Genomic DNA, 18983 nt, shown 5'->3' with positions numbered 1-18983 from the left:
TTTTGCAGAAGAGCAAGCAACATGTAATTTTGATTTCATTAATATTAAAATTAATTTTTTTTGAAATATTTTTTATATGTACTACTTGGGAGGAGATTTAACCTCACTGAAAAGGTGGTCTAGTTCCTCCGCTAAAATTAAGTTAACCTTGATTTCTACTACATTGGTAGATGAGCTCATGGCCTATCTGACCTTGAATGATCATCACAACATGAATATCGCCACCCAAATTGAGGCATTAGGTAGTGTTAAAATTACATCAACAAACCATTGAAATCGAAACGTACGATAGACTGCTACGCGATTGACCCTTTTTTTAAAGCTGGGCATTTACGGATACCCGGTCGAGGGGGAAACGGACCGGGTTATGTCGGACTCCGGCGCGTCCTGAGAGGAAGAGGGGAGAAGAGAACGACCGAGGTCCTCCACCTCCCCCAATTTCTCACAGGAGACTACGCCTTGAAAAAGGCGCGCAAGGCACTTGCCCCGCAGAATCGGCTACCGACTAAGCCCCATCGAGCTCCACCACACCGACTACACGAAACTTACGGTACAGCAGTGCGCGCCGGGAGGGATACTGATATTTACACGAGCGGCCTTAGAACCTTTCCGCTGGCCATGGAAAACCTCACTTATAATTATCGCTAATTTATAGATTGCGATTTGTCTTGAGATAATGATTAACTTCAAAAGTATTCAAGTTTATTGATCATAAATAAATTTTAATGATCAATCACTCACAATCAATCAATCACATGTATTTGAGACTCATACGCATTTATACTCTTTTGTTTAATATTGTTTGCCTTTAATATTATTTGTCCATAGTTGTAGTCTTGGCGAAATCTAACTTATAAGTTAATTTCATAAGTTAAATTTCAATTAATTATAGTCGAATTTCGACTACTGAGGGAGCACTAGTATATTATAATTAACCATTAGCGGGCTGTCGTAGGAACCGGAATGGGATGCGCCACTGTCATATGACGTCACAGCTTGCACTTTAATTGTGAATAATGAAACTGCCAATTGCCTACAAGAGGGAATTGGCGGCCCTAAACAATACACGAGTTATCGTAAGCCGAATCTATTTAACTCGCAGCCACGGAAACTTGAAGAGACGGAGAGCTGTCTTCGGAACTTCGTACAAATCTAAAGCGATTGTTTTAACTTTAGATTGAATTAGATTCACTTCTTCCAACTCGTGTTGAAAGATTTTCATCTTAATAAGACTGTGTACTCTATGTACTCTTATGCCCGTGTCTGGTGTGTGAAACTAATATACTGAATATTCGATAAATAATCTTCTTTTTAAATATATTAGCTTTTGCCCGCGACTTCGTCCGCGTGGAACAGTTAGTTTGGCGTAACGCTAAATTTTACCCGCCTCTTCATTTACGTAGAATAACATATTTATAAAAACACCTTCACAAATAATGCTTTAGTTTAGAACAAATTTGGTTAGCATAAAAAACGTTATAGAGAGCCAACCTTAACATATAGACATAATATGCTGTCGCGGACTTTTTTTAGATCTTTTATTGGGGAACAATTCTGTCATACATTATTTTAGCGAAACTTTAACCGTTTCAGTGGAAGCTCTCAAAAGGGAAAAAGACGATTTTGAAACATTCTTTATTAGTGCTCCGCTTGCATTGGTCTTAGCGTGATGTTATAAATATGATAACATTTTCAGCTTTGGAGCTTCTAGATTACTGCTACCGCCAAGATGATGATCAGGCCCAGCAACTCCTCACGTGCGAGCTCCAGAACTGGTCCGGTCAGACCTGTCTCAGCTTAGCCGTGACCGCGAACCATCGTGCGCTACTCGCTCATCCGTGCTCACAAATAATCTTAGCGGACTTATGGATGGGCGGCCTCAGAACGAGAAAGAACACCAATCTCAAGGTATACCCTCGATGGTATTCCGTAGAGAACCAACCTCTTTTATTTTTTCCTAATTAACGCACAGATTGATCTAAGCACGATTTATGATCGATGGAATAAGGATGTCGTCATTGTATGTACTTTGATAATTTTGAAGGAGAAACTAGTAAAAAAACAAACTAAAGACTATGAAAATGTGAGATTCCTTATTTCTGACGTTCCTAGGCACGTATATAGTAGACATCAATGTTAGATTTTAACTTTAGATCATAACTACAACACGTGTCGATGTCCGTGTGTCAATGAGTCGCTTTAACTATCAATTTTTCGCATGTACATTCCGCATGACGCCGATTATGGTATATAAGGGACAATAACTCGAATCTATATAGATTCCAGTCAGGACTCATAGACATACTCATCGTTTTATTATAAAAAAATTGAATACTTATAACTGTCTATCTATGCATAATCGGCGTCGAAATCTCCCGATGAACCTAGCATGCGCTTATGAACAAATAGTTGCCATGGTTCGAGCATTTCGTTCGCCACATCGGCTTTGTGGTCATGTCAAGGTAATTCTGAGCCTGCTGTGTCCGCTGTACATTCTGAGATTGGAGTTCAAGTCCAAAGAGGAACTTCAGCTGATGCCGCAGACGGAAGAAGAGCATCTAGAGAACGAGAGCATCGAGGATGATAGGAGCACCAAGGATCCGACAGATGCCGAGGTAATTTGCGATCCATTACCCACCATCTTCGCTTAGTACCACTGTCTTGTAAACAAATCGTATTGCCATTACATATCTCCACAGTAAAAATAAACTTTAGTTTGATTCAAAGGATACTAAAATGCCGAAACCAAAATCTCAATTGGTTTACGAAAACCAATTTTGCCAAACTTCATTATAAAAAAGAATAGTAGCCCTATAAACATAATCCAAATCGCTCACATTTTTAAATAAACCTTTTTAGTAGAGATACCGTATTTTACCTTAACCTGCATTATTGATCAAAGGGAATCAAATGTGTATTAGTCATCAAATGTCATTACAATGTTGGACATTAAAAAGATTACGCAGTCCATTTACAAACATGCTTTTTATTCAAACAAAGTCAATAGATAATGGAAGTGTGAAAGCGATGAACGGAAATAAAATAGGCGCAAATGAATAGTTCTTTATAGAAAGTCAATTTTGTTATTGCGTGCGCTAGGTGGGAGTTGTCAAACGGCGTACCCTTTCTATCAAGAAGATCATGCCACCGGGAGAGCAAAACATAACTAAGGTAGTCGGGACTCGCAGTCCTTCCTCGTTGGTACAATGTAATACGAACACATTTGAACACGGTAGAGCTTCCCGCACTTTGTGTTTGCACAAGACATACAAAATAAAATCACCCAAAAAAGCAATGGTTGACCAGATCAAGGAACCGTCCATAAAAAGTTTTTAGCTGAGTTATTTATTTAAATCAACAAGATAATTTATATATTCAGATAGATAAAATCATGGAAATGGGTTTTTGAATAATCTCTAGGATAATTCGTTACCGCAGAAAATACTGCACTAAAATATTGTAACGTCAAGAATGTTATCGACAAAGAAAAATTACATATTACATCTGTATTTCTTTTTTTAATACAAATTATATGTACATAGTATTGAGCATGGCCTGTTGGCGCTCAATGTACTACATTTAAAAAAATGCGCTAATTATCACTACATAGTATAAAACAAAGTCGCTTTCTCTGTCCCTATATCCCTATGTAAGCTTAAATCTTTAAAACAACGCAACGGATTTTGAGGCGGTTTTTTTTAATAGATAGAGTGATTGAAGAGGAAGGTTTATATGCATAATAACATCCATTAAATAGTGGAGAAATCAATAATAAATTACAGTTTCCGAAGCGAAACGAGGGCGGGTCGCTAGTTTTGTTACAAAGTAACAATGTTTAAGTACTTCGTTCGTAATTCAAACGTAAAACTAGTTTCGTGGACTCTAGTATTTTATCAATATTTATGTTGTGTTCGTATTACACTTGCACTCGCCAAAGGCTGTTGTTTCTCTAAAAGCAAGCGTCACGTGAATATACGTGACGCTCCGTACACTTCAAGGTCCTTCCTTCACCCCTTTAGTGTCTTTGCGCTCGACTTTATCGTCCGATTCGCCTGTTTATAGCTCACCCGGAATTTCACCTCCAAGCATACGAATTTCTTCCTAATACAACTGAACATACAATTGAATATTATTATAAAAAATTTGCTTTATGTGGTGTTTCCATAAATATTGACGTTTTAAATGAATTCATTACTAAAACCGCGGTGAACTAAAAACAGACCCACCGAAACGTGACCTTTATAATATTTTCAATTTCCTTCGATGTTATTACTTAGCTAGATTTGTTTACGACTTCTGTTTGATGTTACGTATGTTTTTAATGCAGCCATAAACGAAAACGTTTCTTTTACAACAACTTTGATGCTTTTATTTACGTCTGTATTACCTGTATCTTCTTCGAGATTTGTTATAGAGCTTTTGTCGTATCATTGTAATGTAGTTCCTATAAGAAATGCAGCGTGTGTTGCGCTTATCGCCATGCATCCTCTTTAAAATCAGCTCGCAGAACCAGCGTACCATCTACGTGGAGATCTTCAACAATAACTCCTAACAGCTATACTGCCACTGATTTATCTATGAACTATTTTTATATTTGACGTGATGTTTTGTTTTTTTTTGTTTTGTTAATAGTCGTAGTTGTGTCGCTGTAATTTTTATACCGATTTTTCTGGACTCAAGCAGGCGTTGATTGGCTCAGGGGAATGCGAGACCCGGGTCGATCAGAACGGGAAAGTTGGTAAAGTAGGATGGGAACCATCGTACAGAGAGCTGCCAGAGTACCACCCATCTGAAATTAAACGAATGAGGCCACTGCGACTGAGGAAGAAGATCTATGAGTTCTTTACGGCACCGATCACTAAATTTTGGGCCGATTCGGTGAGTTTTGTGTTGTTTTGTCTAATTATCTCAATGATATCTCATCGTTTAGTGTACTTTATCACAACCGTAAATCTTGACTCATTCACGTAAAACGTAAAGTAAAATTATACATTATCTATATATTAATATGTGAAGCAAAAACTTTATACCCCCCTTTTTACGAAAATTGCGCGGACGGAGGAGTATGAAATTTCCCACCCTTATAGAGAATATAGAGAACGAGTGCAGAATGCTAATGTTTTTTTTTTATAATTATGCACAAAAAATACCTTAAATCAATAAAAAAACATTACACAAACTACCATGTATTTGACAAACACACGCATATATAGGTACTCTTTTGTTTATTGTGAGTTTGTGATCTAATTGAGAATAGATTAATACTGTTTATCTTTAATATTATTTGTCTATGGTGTAGTTTTGGCGAAATTTGTGATTTAAGAAGTTTAATAGTCTTTGACAATAGAACCATAACAATGTTCTAAGTTATAATTTCAATTAATTATAGTCAAATTTCAACTACAGGGGGACCACTAGTAATAATAAACAGACTAAAAGTAGAGTTGAGAGAGTAGACTTAAAGAAGCCAGAAAAATCCTTAATTAATTTTCAATTAAAAAAATCGGTTACATAAACCAAATTATGCAAATGTAAATCTTGAATCACGTTCCTTGAGGGACCACAAAATTAAAATTTCATTTATTGTCGTCCATTACTAAGAAGCTATGCAAAGGAATGATGAAAATAGAATCCAATTGTAATAAGATGCTCATAAAAATATTTTATGTTTTCTTTTAACGTTTCATATTGCATTTTATTCATAACTAGCTGACCCGGCAGACTTCGTAGTGCCTCAATCGATAAATAAAATACCTAAGCTTTTGTATAAAATAAACCTAAAACAAACAAAAGGAATCCGTCCGACGGGGGACACATCAAACGAACATTTTCATATTTATCTACCTTTTAAACCTTCTCTGGACTTCCACAAATAATTCAAGATTGATAGATTGATATTTACGAAAATTAATTATATAATACTGGTTAAATGAGAGAATACAATAGTTATTTCCATTTCAATTATATTACTATGGTATTTTAGAATTCGCAATCATAACACGAACTGAAATGGCGGACCGACCAACGATGTTGTACATCATATTTGTGCAGTTTCCAAAATCGGAATGTATAACTTTAGTGTTTTAAAAAAAAAAGAAAATAGTTGTGAAAATACAAAAAAAAAAAAAGCCCGCTGAGTTTGTTTCGCCGGTTCTTCTCTGGACTGTGGCTTTTTTTGGAACCGGTGGTAGAGTTAACATTTTCTTTTACATTTTGACATTCAACAAGTGTGTTTTTGATGACATCCAAGTTGAAATAAATGATTTTGAATTTGAATTTGAATTTGAAAGTGTATGTTTTACTAAAAGCGATTTGCAGAAGGGCAATAAATATTATTAGGATCTTTGATAACTTATTTTATGTCCACGTATAGATATGAATCGAAAATACTAAACGTCCTCATAAGTAAATCTTAAAACAATGGATATAAAATCCGAAAACCGAATTACAAATTTAAAACAAATCGTGACGGATTGACCGGAAAATCTAAATCGTGTTGTCGTAACGAAATCGTAAACATTGCTACAAACAATAAATCACTGTCAATGTAATACTTTCTAAGTGATAATCGATAAATTACTCCCGCAGTCCTTTTTCATTACGTTCTTCACACGTATCCGGGTTAGCTGATGAAACAATAGCCGGGTTGTAATATCATGAGAACAAGCGAATTTTGACGAGAAATCTCTCGGTGGATTATCTTGAGAATGCAAATTACCCAATCGGAGCTTAAGAGTCATCGCTTGGTAATATAAATAACTCCAATAGCGTAAACAAAAGCTTTACCGAGAGCTAATTAGTCGAACACTCGTTAAAATTGATGCCATGTTTCTCATTAGATGAACATATGTCTTTCAAAATAAAAATAGAACTGAATCTAGAACCTACTCGTTACAAAACTGCCTTTACAAGAATTAGCTTTTAAGGTTTTTATTTTTGGGATCGTGACCTTACCGTTTATTTTTTATGATCTTAGATCTTGTAGTGGACTGTATGATTAGGATGGGCAAGGAACTTGATAAATAAACTCGCGAGGATTGCACGTATAAAATTTTTATAATTTAGAAATTTTATAAATCGCGTACAATAGCACGGATGAAAAGAGAATGACCAAAACTGAGACATTCCAAAATTCAAATTCAAATGTAATGTCAAAAACCACAACGACAATAATAAAAAAGGTTTTATACCATTTTGTGAGGTTTCCAACAGATCTTACAAATTAAAAACAATTGTTGAACGAAATCTAATTTCTCATTGTGTTCTAAAATATCGCCTTACATTTATTCTGTTTCAGATAGCCTACATATTGTTCCTGTTGATGTTTACATACACAGTATTAGTCAAGATGAATCCTACACCTTCTTGGCCGGAAATATATTCTATATGTTATATATTAACTTTCTTATGCGAGAAGATTAGAGAAATCGTAACATCCGAGCCTGTTGCCATTAGGTAAGGCTATCTACTTGTTAATTACAGGAAATATTCGCGAACGAGAATTTGATGGACATGGAAGTAATTCAGAGCGATTGGTATTACGTTTTATACTTTACTTGCTCGAAATTATATTATATTATGATACGTTAAGTGATTTTGTGATAAACAAGTTAACTTCGGTCACGATTCGCTATAACTATAGCTGAGACATGGCGTATGAAAAGCCGCGATAGCAAAAAGATCGATGCCTTTGAAATGTGAGTGTGGCGGAGGATGCTACGAATACCTTGGACTGCCATGAGAACTAACGAGTCCATTCTAAGCTAAATACCCGAAAAAGGCTCTCTGTCATTTGCCGGTAATGTGTTATGAGCTTCTTCGGACACATCATACGGTCTCCCAGACATGAATTAGAGAAGCTCATAATTGCGGGTCGCATCGAGGGCAAGCGCGCCGTGGGCAGAACACCAACCAGATAGTCAGATCTAGTAAAGGAAGCACTTGGTGGTAGTCTGTACCATGCGGTTTATGCCACCCATGATCGAACACAGTGGAAGAACGTCACATGTGGTAGCGATCCTCAGCAGCGAGGGAACGATATAGAAGAAGAGATAGCTAATTAATTAATATGCACTAGGTTAGGCTGATCAGGGATGTTCAAACTACATACTTTTATTAAATTTTACTAAAATACATTTATTACTTTTTACTTTTGTTTGGGAATCAACTCAATTAGCCTTTTGGGCGCTTACGGGAAAGTATGATTGATAGTCAACAGCAAATGACTAGACAAAGTTAGATTTAAAAATGTATATATCTAAATTCTGTTCATTGTTCACAGACATAAGTTCAGTGTGTGGGCATGGAACATGTGGAACACGTATGACGCTGGTTTTATAATATTCTTCTTAGTTGGATTGACGCTGAGACTCAGAGAGATCTCAAGAGACGTAGGGAGAGTTATATACTGCGTCGATATTATATATTGGTACCTAAGGATCTTGAATATATTGGGTGTCAATAAGTACTTAGGTAAGACTAGAATTAACTAAAGACATTTTTAATCATATTGAGTTTTTTTTTTTTTTCCTTTTGTTGGACTCATTAAAAGTTCTGGGTGATTAAAAAGTCTGAAAATTTCAACCTGAATATGATAAAGTCTGAAAGTTCCATAAGCTTAGAAGACTTTTATTTACTGGTTTGAAGGGCAATCGTCGTACTATAGAACCGACACTTAGAATTCGTACTCAAGGGCATTCACGTTGTTCATGTCTACGGGCTCCGGTAACCACTTAAGACTAAGTGAACTGGGAGTTTTTTTTTATTGTCCTTGTAGGCAGACGAGCATACGGCCCACCTGATGGTGAGTGGTTACCGTCGCCCATGGACTTCAGCAATGCCAGGTGCAGAGCCAAGCCGCTGCCTACCGATTGGCTTAGACCATCTAAGCAAAGAAAAATAGTGTTTCTAACTATTACATATAACTTCATTTAAGGCTGGGATAGATTTACGCCAGTATCAACCACATATGACGTCCGACGTTGCGATTGACGTGAAAAAATGGTAGAGTTACCAAGTTATCTAGTGAGGGTACAGACGTATTTGAAAAAAAAGACTATACCCATGGATTTGTTGAAGTAAAAAATAATCACGACTAGCTGACCCGGCAGACTTTGTAGTGCCTCAATCGATAAATAAAAGATCTAAACTTTTGTATAAAATAAACTTAAAACAAACAAAAGGAATCCGTCCGACGGGGGCCACATCAAAGGGAAAAAACAATTGTTATTTTTATTTAATTCCGAACATTTTCATATTTATCTACCTTTTAAACCTTCTCTGGACTTTTACAAATAATTCAAGACCAAAATTAGCCAAGTCGGTCCGACCGTTCTTGAGTTTTAGCGAGACTAACGAACAGCAATTCATTTTTATATATGTAGATAATGATTTTTCTCTCCGTAGGTCCCCTAGTCACAATGATGGGTAAAATGGTAAAGAACATGATATACTTCGTGGTGCTATTGCTAGTGGTATTAATGTCTTTCGGTGTTGCCAGACAAGCTATACTCCATCCAGATAAGGACGCTAGTTGGCATCTAATCAGAGAGGTGGGTTTATTTATGTTGTTTGTTTGATAGAATCCAAAAATTGTCACGTCAGATTTTTTAAATTTTGGACGCTATCTAACCGGCGTTTGAAGTAACTTTAGCATCCTCTCCGACCTGAGAATAAAGTTGAAAATTGCATTTGAAATTTGATAATCTGCCTGAGTTGAACAAACCAGTAGGGCACTTTCGAAATCAAAGTATTCTTTACATTTTTTTGGTAAATACATAAAAGAATTAAAATTAAAATGTTAGTAATACAATGGTATTTTGGGGCATAGTCATCACCTCATTAATTCCTGTGGATGTTGTAAAAGCCAACTAAGTACGGCTCAGCTGTGCCCTTGGCATTGCCGATGTATATGAGAATCAGTGACAATCAGGTTGGCCGTTTACCTATTATAATGTAATGTTGCAATAAAACAAAAAGTATGAATCGAAGAATATTCAGCTTCTCTGTATAAGTATTTTATCAGTATACTGCAATATCTATTGGGTACGTTGTGCTAATATGCAGCTTCTCTGTGTGGATATTTTATCAGTATATTGTGGTATCTGATGGGACACGTCATTACGGATCCTCCCGGTCCATTAACGGTGCGTTTAGGTACCTCAAGCACCGGTCACCGTCCTCGTCGAACCCGCCGCTAGCGACGAAGGGTTCGACGAGTAAATTAACCCATAGACACAGCCCACTGAGTTTTTTGCCGGATCTTCTCAGTGGGTCGCGTTTCCGGTACCGTGGTAGATTCTGCGAAGCACTGCATCTACTAGGGCCAGTGTTACTAACACTCCCAGTTTGAGCCCTGTGATCTCACCTACCCGTCAAGGAGAAGCTGAAATAGCTTCTCAAGGCTATCAGCGTAGGTAGGAAAAAAAATCTATTGGGTGCTAGGGCGTATTGTGAGTTCACCCGGGTTCGTTACTACAAGTACGTACATCCGATTTATTTTTGTCGAGATAAGTTAAAGGAAATCGATTATTTGCAATTCTGATTTTGGCTCATGGTCATTAAAAAAAATCTGTATTCTGTATTTACGTTATGTTCTTTAAATAGGTACTTCAAAATTTGAATCATTTTGTAAACGAAACTATCTTTTACTTACCACGAAACGTCGGAAATAAATAATATAATGAAAATAATTAAAAAAAAAAGCTCATTATTAAAACCGTCAAAGTAGGTTTTAATTACGTCTACAAGTCACGATAACCGAAGAAAATACTACATATTTGATTGTATTGTAATACATTAATACTATGTTTTTCAATTGTACGTATTACATCTTCTGCCATTTTGCTTACGTTGTCAGCTTAGCGATGACGCGTTCTTGTAACATCTTCAGAATAGCCGATACCATAAGGTTGAAATATCCATTTTATGAGGAACAGACTTTATGGATGAATGACAGATATGGAGCATGAGTGAGTGTGAGAGATATGAGATGTCGTGGCAGAAAGTGAGAGGGACGGCGAATGAATGTTTGACATATAGTTTTCTTTTTAAGCGAGAGAGGGAATTAGAGTATTTACCCGACAAGACGGTAGACAGACGTGGTGTAACTTGGGAGACGGAAGACGTGTATCTTTTATTTACTTTGAAACCATAAGGATTGAATTAAAATCAAGTTTTTGCCAAGAATTCAATCCTTTTATTGGTAGAAAACAATTAGAGGATCTCTAATATGCATATGTTTAGTACCTACCTCCCATTTTAAATGGACTGCCTCGTTCGGAATTTAGCACAATATACTTAAAAAATTTGATACATTTAATTTGAGCATTGTTCCTTGATTAGAATAGAAAGTCTCATTAATGCTACGACGAGTTTCAAAGACAATTTTCTCCGTGTGTTACTAACAAATTACAGGTTTTCTTCCAACCGTACTTCATGCTCTATGGGGAAGTATTCGCCGAGCAGATGGCGCCTCCTTGTGGCCTTCCGGGCCTTGAGGAGTGCCGGGTCGGCCACTGGGTCCCCCCGCTCGTCATGAGCGTATATCTGCTCATCGCTAACATATTACTCGTCAATCTTCTAATAGCCGTCTTCAATAACATCTTTATAGAAGTCAACGGAGTTTCCCATCAGGTTTCGATCGCGTTCATTACGTAGTCGTATCTGCTCTCACGAACTGTATATACATGATTAAAACAATAACAAGGTTTCTTTTGTTTGTTTTATCCATTTTGCGAATCTGATCGTTTTTGGATTATTTAACGAATTAACAGAAAATCCAAGAAGACGTTTTGCGATGGCTGCTCGAATGACCGGTTTTACTGGTGGTAGGACGTCTTGTGAGTCCGCTCGGGTAGGTACCACCGCCCTGCCTATTTCTGCCGTGAAGCAGTAATGCGTTTCGGTTTGAAGGGTGCGGCAGCTGTTTGAAAAACTGAGATTTAGAACTTTCGTCACAAGGTGGGTGGCGACATTTACGTTATTATTATCTATGGGCCCAGACCACTTAACACCAGCTATCCTGGCTCATTCATGCATTTTACGAAATAAAAATTTCAATTCATAATTTGGAGACCTCTGTCATCCGTGACAAAGAAATATTCCCCAAGTCGGAAATTTTAAAATGAATAAAACAAATCAAAGCGAAACAAACGTAAGAAAGAATATTGTTTTATTCGTGTCTTTGTAGTTATCGATGTTGTATTTCAGTTCACCTTTTTGTTTACTCTACTTTTGCGTAATTAAACAACATAACAATTAATTAACGTGATTACTGGCATCCAATATTTCGATTAGGCTGCAGTGACAGTGTTTGAGTTTAAAAATAAAAACTTTAAACTGAAAATAGCGGTATATTCTCACGTCGTAACAAAAGAATGTGGTCCAAATCACGATGGGCAAGAGAACACAGCCAAGCTAACAATATTACGGTGTTACGGTAATATTACGGTGCTACGGTAATATTACGGTGTTACGGTAAATGTACACTCTTGGGAAATGTACACTTTTACCGGTAAATGTTTTTTTTTTTTTTTTTTTTTTTTTTATTGCCCTTGTAGGCAGACGAGCACACGGCCCACCTGATGGTGAGTGGTTACCGTTGCCCATGGACTTCAGCAATGCCAGGGGCAGAGCCAAGCCGCTGCCTACCGCTTAATACTCTCCACAAGCCTCGTTTGAAGAAGGACATGTCATAGCGCTCGGGAAACACCGTGGAGGGGAGCTCATTCCATAGCCGGATGGTACGTGGCAAAAAAGATCTCTGGAAACGCACTGTAGATGATCGCAGTGGCTCCAGGTAGTACGGATGAACTCTACTCCGATGGCGGGCGGTGCGATGGTAAAAACGAGATGCCGGTATCATCTCGAACAATTCCTCAGAGCACTCCCCATGGAACATACGGTATAAAATACAGAGAGAACCGAAGTCCCTCCGCAGACCCAGAGGTTCCAAACGATCCGTGAGACTGGGATTATCGACAATCCGAACGGCCCTCCTCTGTATGGAGTCAAATGGAAGAAGCTGGTATTTGGGAGCCCCGGCCCAGAGATGGGAGCAGTACTCCACGCGAGGCCGGACTTGTGCTTTATAAAGCAGAAGCCTTTGTCCAGGCGTGAAGTACCGCTTCGCTCTGTTGAGGACTCCCAGCATTTTGGACGCCAACTTGGCTTTGCCTTCCAAATGACTCCGAAACTGGACATCGCTCGAAATGTCGACCCCAAGTATCCCAATACTCTCGGAAGGTTGCAGGGATACTCCTTGGAATTGCGGCGCCATGACAAAGGGGTCCTTCTTCGCAGTGAACGCGCAAACTTGTGTCTTTAACGGGTTGAATTGAACCAAGTTCAATTCACACCATTTGGAGACTCGCCCCAGAGAGTTCTCCACTTCAGACACAAGTTTTGATCGTCTCTCTTGCACCACGCTTCGAGAGAGACTCTGATGGCCGATATATCGCGCATCCCCCGTGCTGTCATCCGCATAGCAATGCATGCTATCAATAGACAGCATGTCATTGATATACAGGATGAAAAGCGTGGGGGAGAGCACCGAACCTTGTGGAACGCCAGCGTTAATGGTCATGGTATCAGAACAGTCACCGTCTACAACGACCGTGATGCTCCGCCCATCCAAAAAGCTAGCGATCCACTTGCAGAGACCCTCGGGGATTCCGTAAGATGGTAGCTTCGACAGAAGTGCCCTATGCCAGACCCTGTCGAAGGCCTTCGCGATATCAAGGCTCACAGCAAGAGCCTCGCCCTTGCTCTCCAAGGCTTCAGCCCACCTGTGAGTAAGGTATACAAGAAGATCGCCAGCTGAGCGACCGTGACGGAAACCGTACTGTCGGTCACTGATCAGCTGGCGATCTCCAAGATACTTCAGGAGTTGTATATTTATAATTCGCTCCATCACCTTGGAAAGCAAGGAAGTTATCGCGATAGGCCTATAGCTCGATGGGTCCGACCGGTCACCCTTCTTGGGGATAGGGTGGACGTGGGCGGTCTTCCATGAAGACGGAACCCTGTTAGTGCAATAAGAGAGGCGATACAAACGCGTTAGCGCAGGCGTCAGCTCAGGGGCGCACCTTTTCAGAACCACAGCAGGGATGCCGTCCGGCCCACTCGACTTATGGACGTCCAGGAGTTGGAGTTCCCGCCTGACTGCACACTGTGTAAAGCAGATCTCCGGCAGGGAACTGTCACACCGGGGGATGTTCGGTGGTGTGGCACCCCCGTCGTCCACAGTCGAGTTCGAGGCGAAGAGTTTGACCAGAAGGTCAGCCTTCTCTTTCGCACTATGGGCCAGACTGTCATCAGACTTGCGTAGTGGTGGGAGACTAGACCTGCAGAAGTTACCTTCTGCAGCCTTAGCGAGCGACCAGAAAGCACGGCTCCCGGCGGGATAGCTCTCAAATGTTCACATTTGCCAGAAAGTTAGGTATATGTGAACTGAATATAATGTATATGTACATTTCCCGGCAAATGTGTACCCCTGCCTTCACGTTTTGGTAAATGTATACTCTTTCTTACCTTCATGTTTTAAGAAAAGTTACAGTAAATACAAATAAATTAATAATTTTGTTGCAGTAAAAAAATATTTATTTAAATAAACATAATACAAAAGGCTTTAATAACGAAAATTATTTTAATTAAAAAATGTAAATGACAAACAAAACATACCTACTTTTCTTTGCATATTATATAATAATTCGTAGGTTAGGTTAGGTTAGGTTGTAGTACCGCGGAGACCGACGTCGTTGGTCGTCGACTATCGCCTCGACGACCCGTTGGTCGGGCGTCCTCGGGGTGGCGCCGCGTGTCTGGTTATAGTGTTGACCGCGGGAACCCCCCTACTCTGAACGGGTTCTGACCCGGGACGGAGATCGGACGTCGGGTGTAAGAGTGCAGGGGAGTCGTTTAGTGGGTGGGCCCTAAAATCCTTGGGCCCGCGATCTGCTCTCAACACCTGCAGATCGTTGAGTCTCACATTCCCTCGCGCGCCCCCTAGGCGCGGGGACCTCGAAGGAGGTTCGGCCCACGCCCGAAAAAAAAAAGGTTAGGTTGTAGTAATGTGGTGCGCAAACGCATGCGCATGCGCACCACATTACTAGCACTTGCGATTTCGTATTTTGTATACCATGCTCACATTTACCAAAGCGACATGGTCATTGTGAATTCAATGTACATTTCCCTCCTTTGAAATTGTAAATGTTAGTTGAATGCACATTACCCAAACGAGGAGGCAAATATGCACATTTACCGGAAAATGTGTACATTTGCCGCAATATCTACTTTTACCGTAATATATATAAATGAAATATTCATAAAGTTATCGAGAAAATATCACGTTAATTCCTCTGTTATGCTTGTTAACATCACCTTATGCGAGACTTGTATTTAGTGGAGACCAGGGTTCTGCAATGTAGTTTCGATTTTTTTATTTTTTTATTTAGGTTCTTATAAAATTTCGTTTATTGGTAATTTTATAGCTGTATTGGCTAGATTTTTGTGTAGACTTCACGGAACGCCATTCATCTGTATTTTTTTTGGTGCGAATATTTAAAAGGCTTTTTTATATTGTTTTTTTTTACATTTAAGAAAATGTACGTTTGTATTTTTAGTCTATTTGATGTTTTTTTTTCGTTTTATTTGCATTATTACCTAGCACTAGTGTTTATTTAAATTCCTTATATATCTTTAATTTTAGCATTTATTAGTCTAGAACTTAGAGCACTTGCTTTTTTTCTTTTTTTTCTTTTAAGTTCTGTTCAGAGAATGTTATTTGTAGGTATTCTACCAACCGTACTTCATGTTGTACGGTGAAGTATTCGCTGGCGATATAGATCCTCCTTGCGGGAAGGAGATCGGCGACCGGAAATGCGTCACCGGAAGATGGATCACGCCCATCGCCATGACAGTGTACCTGCTCATCGCCAATATATTACTGATCAATCTCCTAATTGCCGTTTTTAATAATATATTCAACGAAGTCAATGAAGTCTCGCATCAGGTTTTTTTTATTTTTTTATTTTGCTTTAATCGGAACGAGAATCAGGAATTTGCATGTTTGGAGTTACGAGTCAATATATCTTTCGTGCAAAGATCATTAATCAAGTCTGTGTTGTTTATGAAATACGTTCTCTTATTCAATTTTGGGTACATCTAGTAATCAATTCACAGAAATATCTCTTTGCTTAAATTCAAATCACAGTTCTTGATTCTGGTTCGCATTAATCTCGTGTCTTCAGATGTCGATTTACAATAGAAATGATAATGCATCTTTATTGTTTTGTAAGTTTTACAATTTGTAATTTTATTTTAACTTCAAAATAAATTGATAGTTTCTCATTCTATTCGCATTCCATAATACGAATTTGAATCTAAAGACATGAGAGCTTATTTGCTTGTTTAGCTTGCTGTAATTGTTAATTAATGCATAATTGAATGTATATTTATCAGTTGTCTGTATTTTATGATTCGCTTCGGAAGCCATACCTGTCTAATACGAATTGAAAAGAAATCTTTTTTTTTGTTTTTTTTTTTCTTCTAATACCTGATATCGTAATTCTGAGAAAGTAGACTAACAAAGAATCTCGTGAATGCATTAGACAAGGTATGACTTGGAACATCTAGAATATTTAATGTCGATCTAAACGAGAGGACGTCTGTGTGTGCCGCAGGTGTGGATGTTCCAAAGGTTCACAGTGGTCATGGAGTATGAACAGAAGCCAGTTCTGCCGCCACCGCTGATCATCTTCTGCCACATCTACGCCGTTGGCAAGTGGGTGACCAGAAACGTCTCGCACAAGAGATTCCAATACGACAACGGACTGAAGCTGTTCTTGGAGAAAGAAGACATGGAGAGGCTTTATGACTTCGAAGAGGAATGCGTGGAGGGATACTTTAGGGAACAAGTGAGTTATAACATTCATTTTGCATTTAATTATAAACATGAACAAAATCACTTTGAGAAATGATCGAAATTTCTGTTTTATTACTGGTGATAGGACTTGCAAGTCTGCGCGGGTAGGTACCACCACCCTGCCTATTTCTGCCGTGAAGCAGTAATGCGTTTCGGTTTGAAGGGCGGGGCAGACGTTGTACTATAAAAACTGAGACCTTACAACTCATGTCTCAAGGTGGGTGGCGGCATTTACGTTGGAGATGTCTATGGGCTCCGGTAACCACCCATCTGAACTATAACAATAAAAATTTGAATAATAGTTATCACGTCATGAACATGTTGAACTGTTGATACTGTTGATATTCACGGATTTCTTTTGTACTAAATATAGTTATACGCGCCTTTCTTTACAGGAAATAAAATTATCGAATTCAATAGAGGAGAGAGTTAGGAATACAACAGATAGGGTAGAACATATAACGACCAAAATGGAAGACTTGAATCAAAAGGCAAATTGCCAAATACAATCGATGCAGGTAAGCTAATTAAACAAGCTGTGTTCGTATGGTTAGAAAGAAGACAAGAAAGCGCGTATGCTGATCACGAATGTAGATTTTTTCTCGCAAAGAAACAGACTGTGGCTATTTATCGAACCCGTGCCACACTGGTCGTTAACTAGCGCTAAACTAATCATAAATTCTATAAGACACTAGCTGTACCCGTCAGCTTCGTTGGGCATTTAAAATTAACATTATTATTTCTCACCCCCACAAAGATTCTCATCATTAACGCCCCCGCAACTGGTGTAGGGAGTCCAACACTCATATAAATATTAGACTATCCATTAAGTACATTTATTTTCTACGTGGATACCAAGTTTCAAGTCAATCGGATGTATGGTTCAGTAGTTATAACGGAACATCCGTAAAAACCACTGATTTATATATTAGTATAGACTTAGTCTAGTCTATTAGACTACTTATAGAACTCATATCCCAAGGTGGGTGGCGGTATTTACTTTGTCTATGGGCCCATAAAAAAACAGTTTGACGGAAGTTTCTAGAATTAATAATGTTCAATTCGTATTAATGTTGAAATATTTTAAAATTTACAACTCACAAGTCATTCCGGGGTGCCGGTAGTCATCAAGCGATACGTTTTGTTAAGATTAATTGACTTTCACTTATCATATAAAACTACCCTAGTAAAAATATATACACGAATTCGTTTGAGCCATATCTTTTTTGTAATCATAACCGTGTCTTCATGTTTTAATGGCAAATCTATCAATGTTTTTTTTTATTTAATTTACTTCAATTTTGCATCCATATTACATTCATTAACATTACATATAGTATACCAGAATTAAATAAAAACAATAACTACAATTTCGGAATAGAACAAAAGCAATAAGCAATAATAATAATAAGAAAAAATCAAATAATCAAAATTAACCTCAAAACTACCTTAACCTTAATTTGATTTTAGCGTGACGTTCTGTGATTTTTATTATGGTCGTTTAAAACATACGATGGCTTTTCAGAGCGTTGAATTTAGGTTAAGAAAGCTCGAAGATATAGCGGAGCAGACGATGAGCCACCTGGCGGTGATACACAGGTTCATGGCGACTCATCCTTCGCTGGTCAACCGGGGGTCCACAGACACTCTCGGACCGCCGCCCCCAAGCTTCCAGGCCGGGGGGAATAGACTTAGAACTGCCAGTGATCGCTCCGAGGTAAGACCGCATAAAAATGTGTCAATTTGTATAAATTATGCTGACGTAAATGTTTTGTCAAAATATTTTGGTGAATTTTTCATGTACCTCAAAACTCTTAATCGCATGGTGCTGAATCTATGCATCGTTATCTTATCTGAATCAGTGAATTATCAAGGTGTCTGCGAATTCAAGATTAAAACCATTTTGACATTTTTTTTTATTAATTAATATTTGATGCTTCAATTTACAGTTTTCGTGGTCGTAAAATGACTGACACAATATAAAGTAGTTTTGGGAAGCTTTGTGATTATACAATCAAATCAGTAAACAACATTTATGATATAGATGTAGTGAGAAATT

The 18983-nt window shown here is 38.3% G+C and overlaps 1 protein-coding gene across 9 annotated transcripts in view; it reads left to right on the top strand.

The window, feature by feature from the left end:
• The window catches only part of LOC101738592 (transient receptor potential cation channel trpm), a 285363-nt gene that overhangs the window by 245097 nt on the left and 21283 nt on the right, over window positions 1–18983 (top strand). For 7 of the 9 annotated variants that reach the window (XM_062673890.1, XM_021352814.3, XM_062673893.1 and 4 more), the window contains 10 exons: window positions 1697–1908; window positions 2463–2615; window positions 4681–4878; window positions 7298–7455; window positions 8282–8472; window positions 9406–9551; window positions 15791–16012; window positions 16683–16916; window positions 17320–17442; window positions 18450–18641. In XM_062673890.1, the coding sequence (XP_062529874.1) occupies window positions 1697–1908; window positions 2463–2615; window positions 4681–4878; window positions 7298–7455; window positions 8282–8472; window positions 9406–9551; window positions 15791–16012; window positions 16683–16916; window positions 17320–17442; window positions 18450–18641 (1829 nt within the window). The remainder of the gene's footprint in view (window positions 1–1696; window positions 1909–2462; window positions 2616–4680; window positions 4879–7297; window positions 7456–8281; window positions 8473–9405; window positions 9552–15790; window positions 16013–16682; window positions 16917–17319; window positions 17443–18449; window positions 18642–18983) is intronic. The other 2 variants (XM_062673892.1, XM_012696507.4) reach the window with 1 other exon arrangement.

Source organism: Bombyx mori, chromosome 19 (genome assembly GCF_030269925.1).
Source record: "Bombyx mori chromosome 19, ASM3026992v2".
NCBI lineage: Eukaryota > Metazoa > Arthropoda > Insecta > Lepidoptera > Bombycidae > Bombyx > Bombyx mori.
Note: the sequence above shows the minus strand (reverse complement) of the source record. Positions and strands in the feature narration are given on the sequence as shown.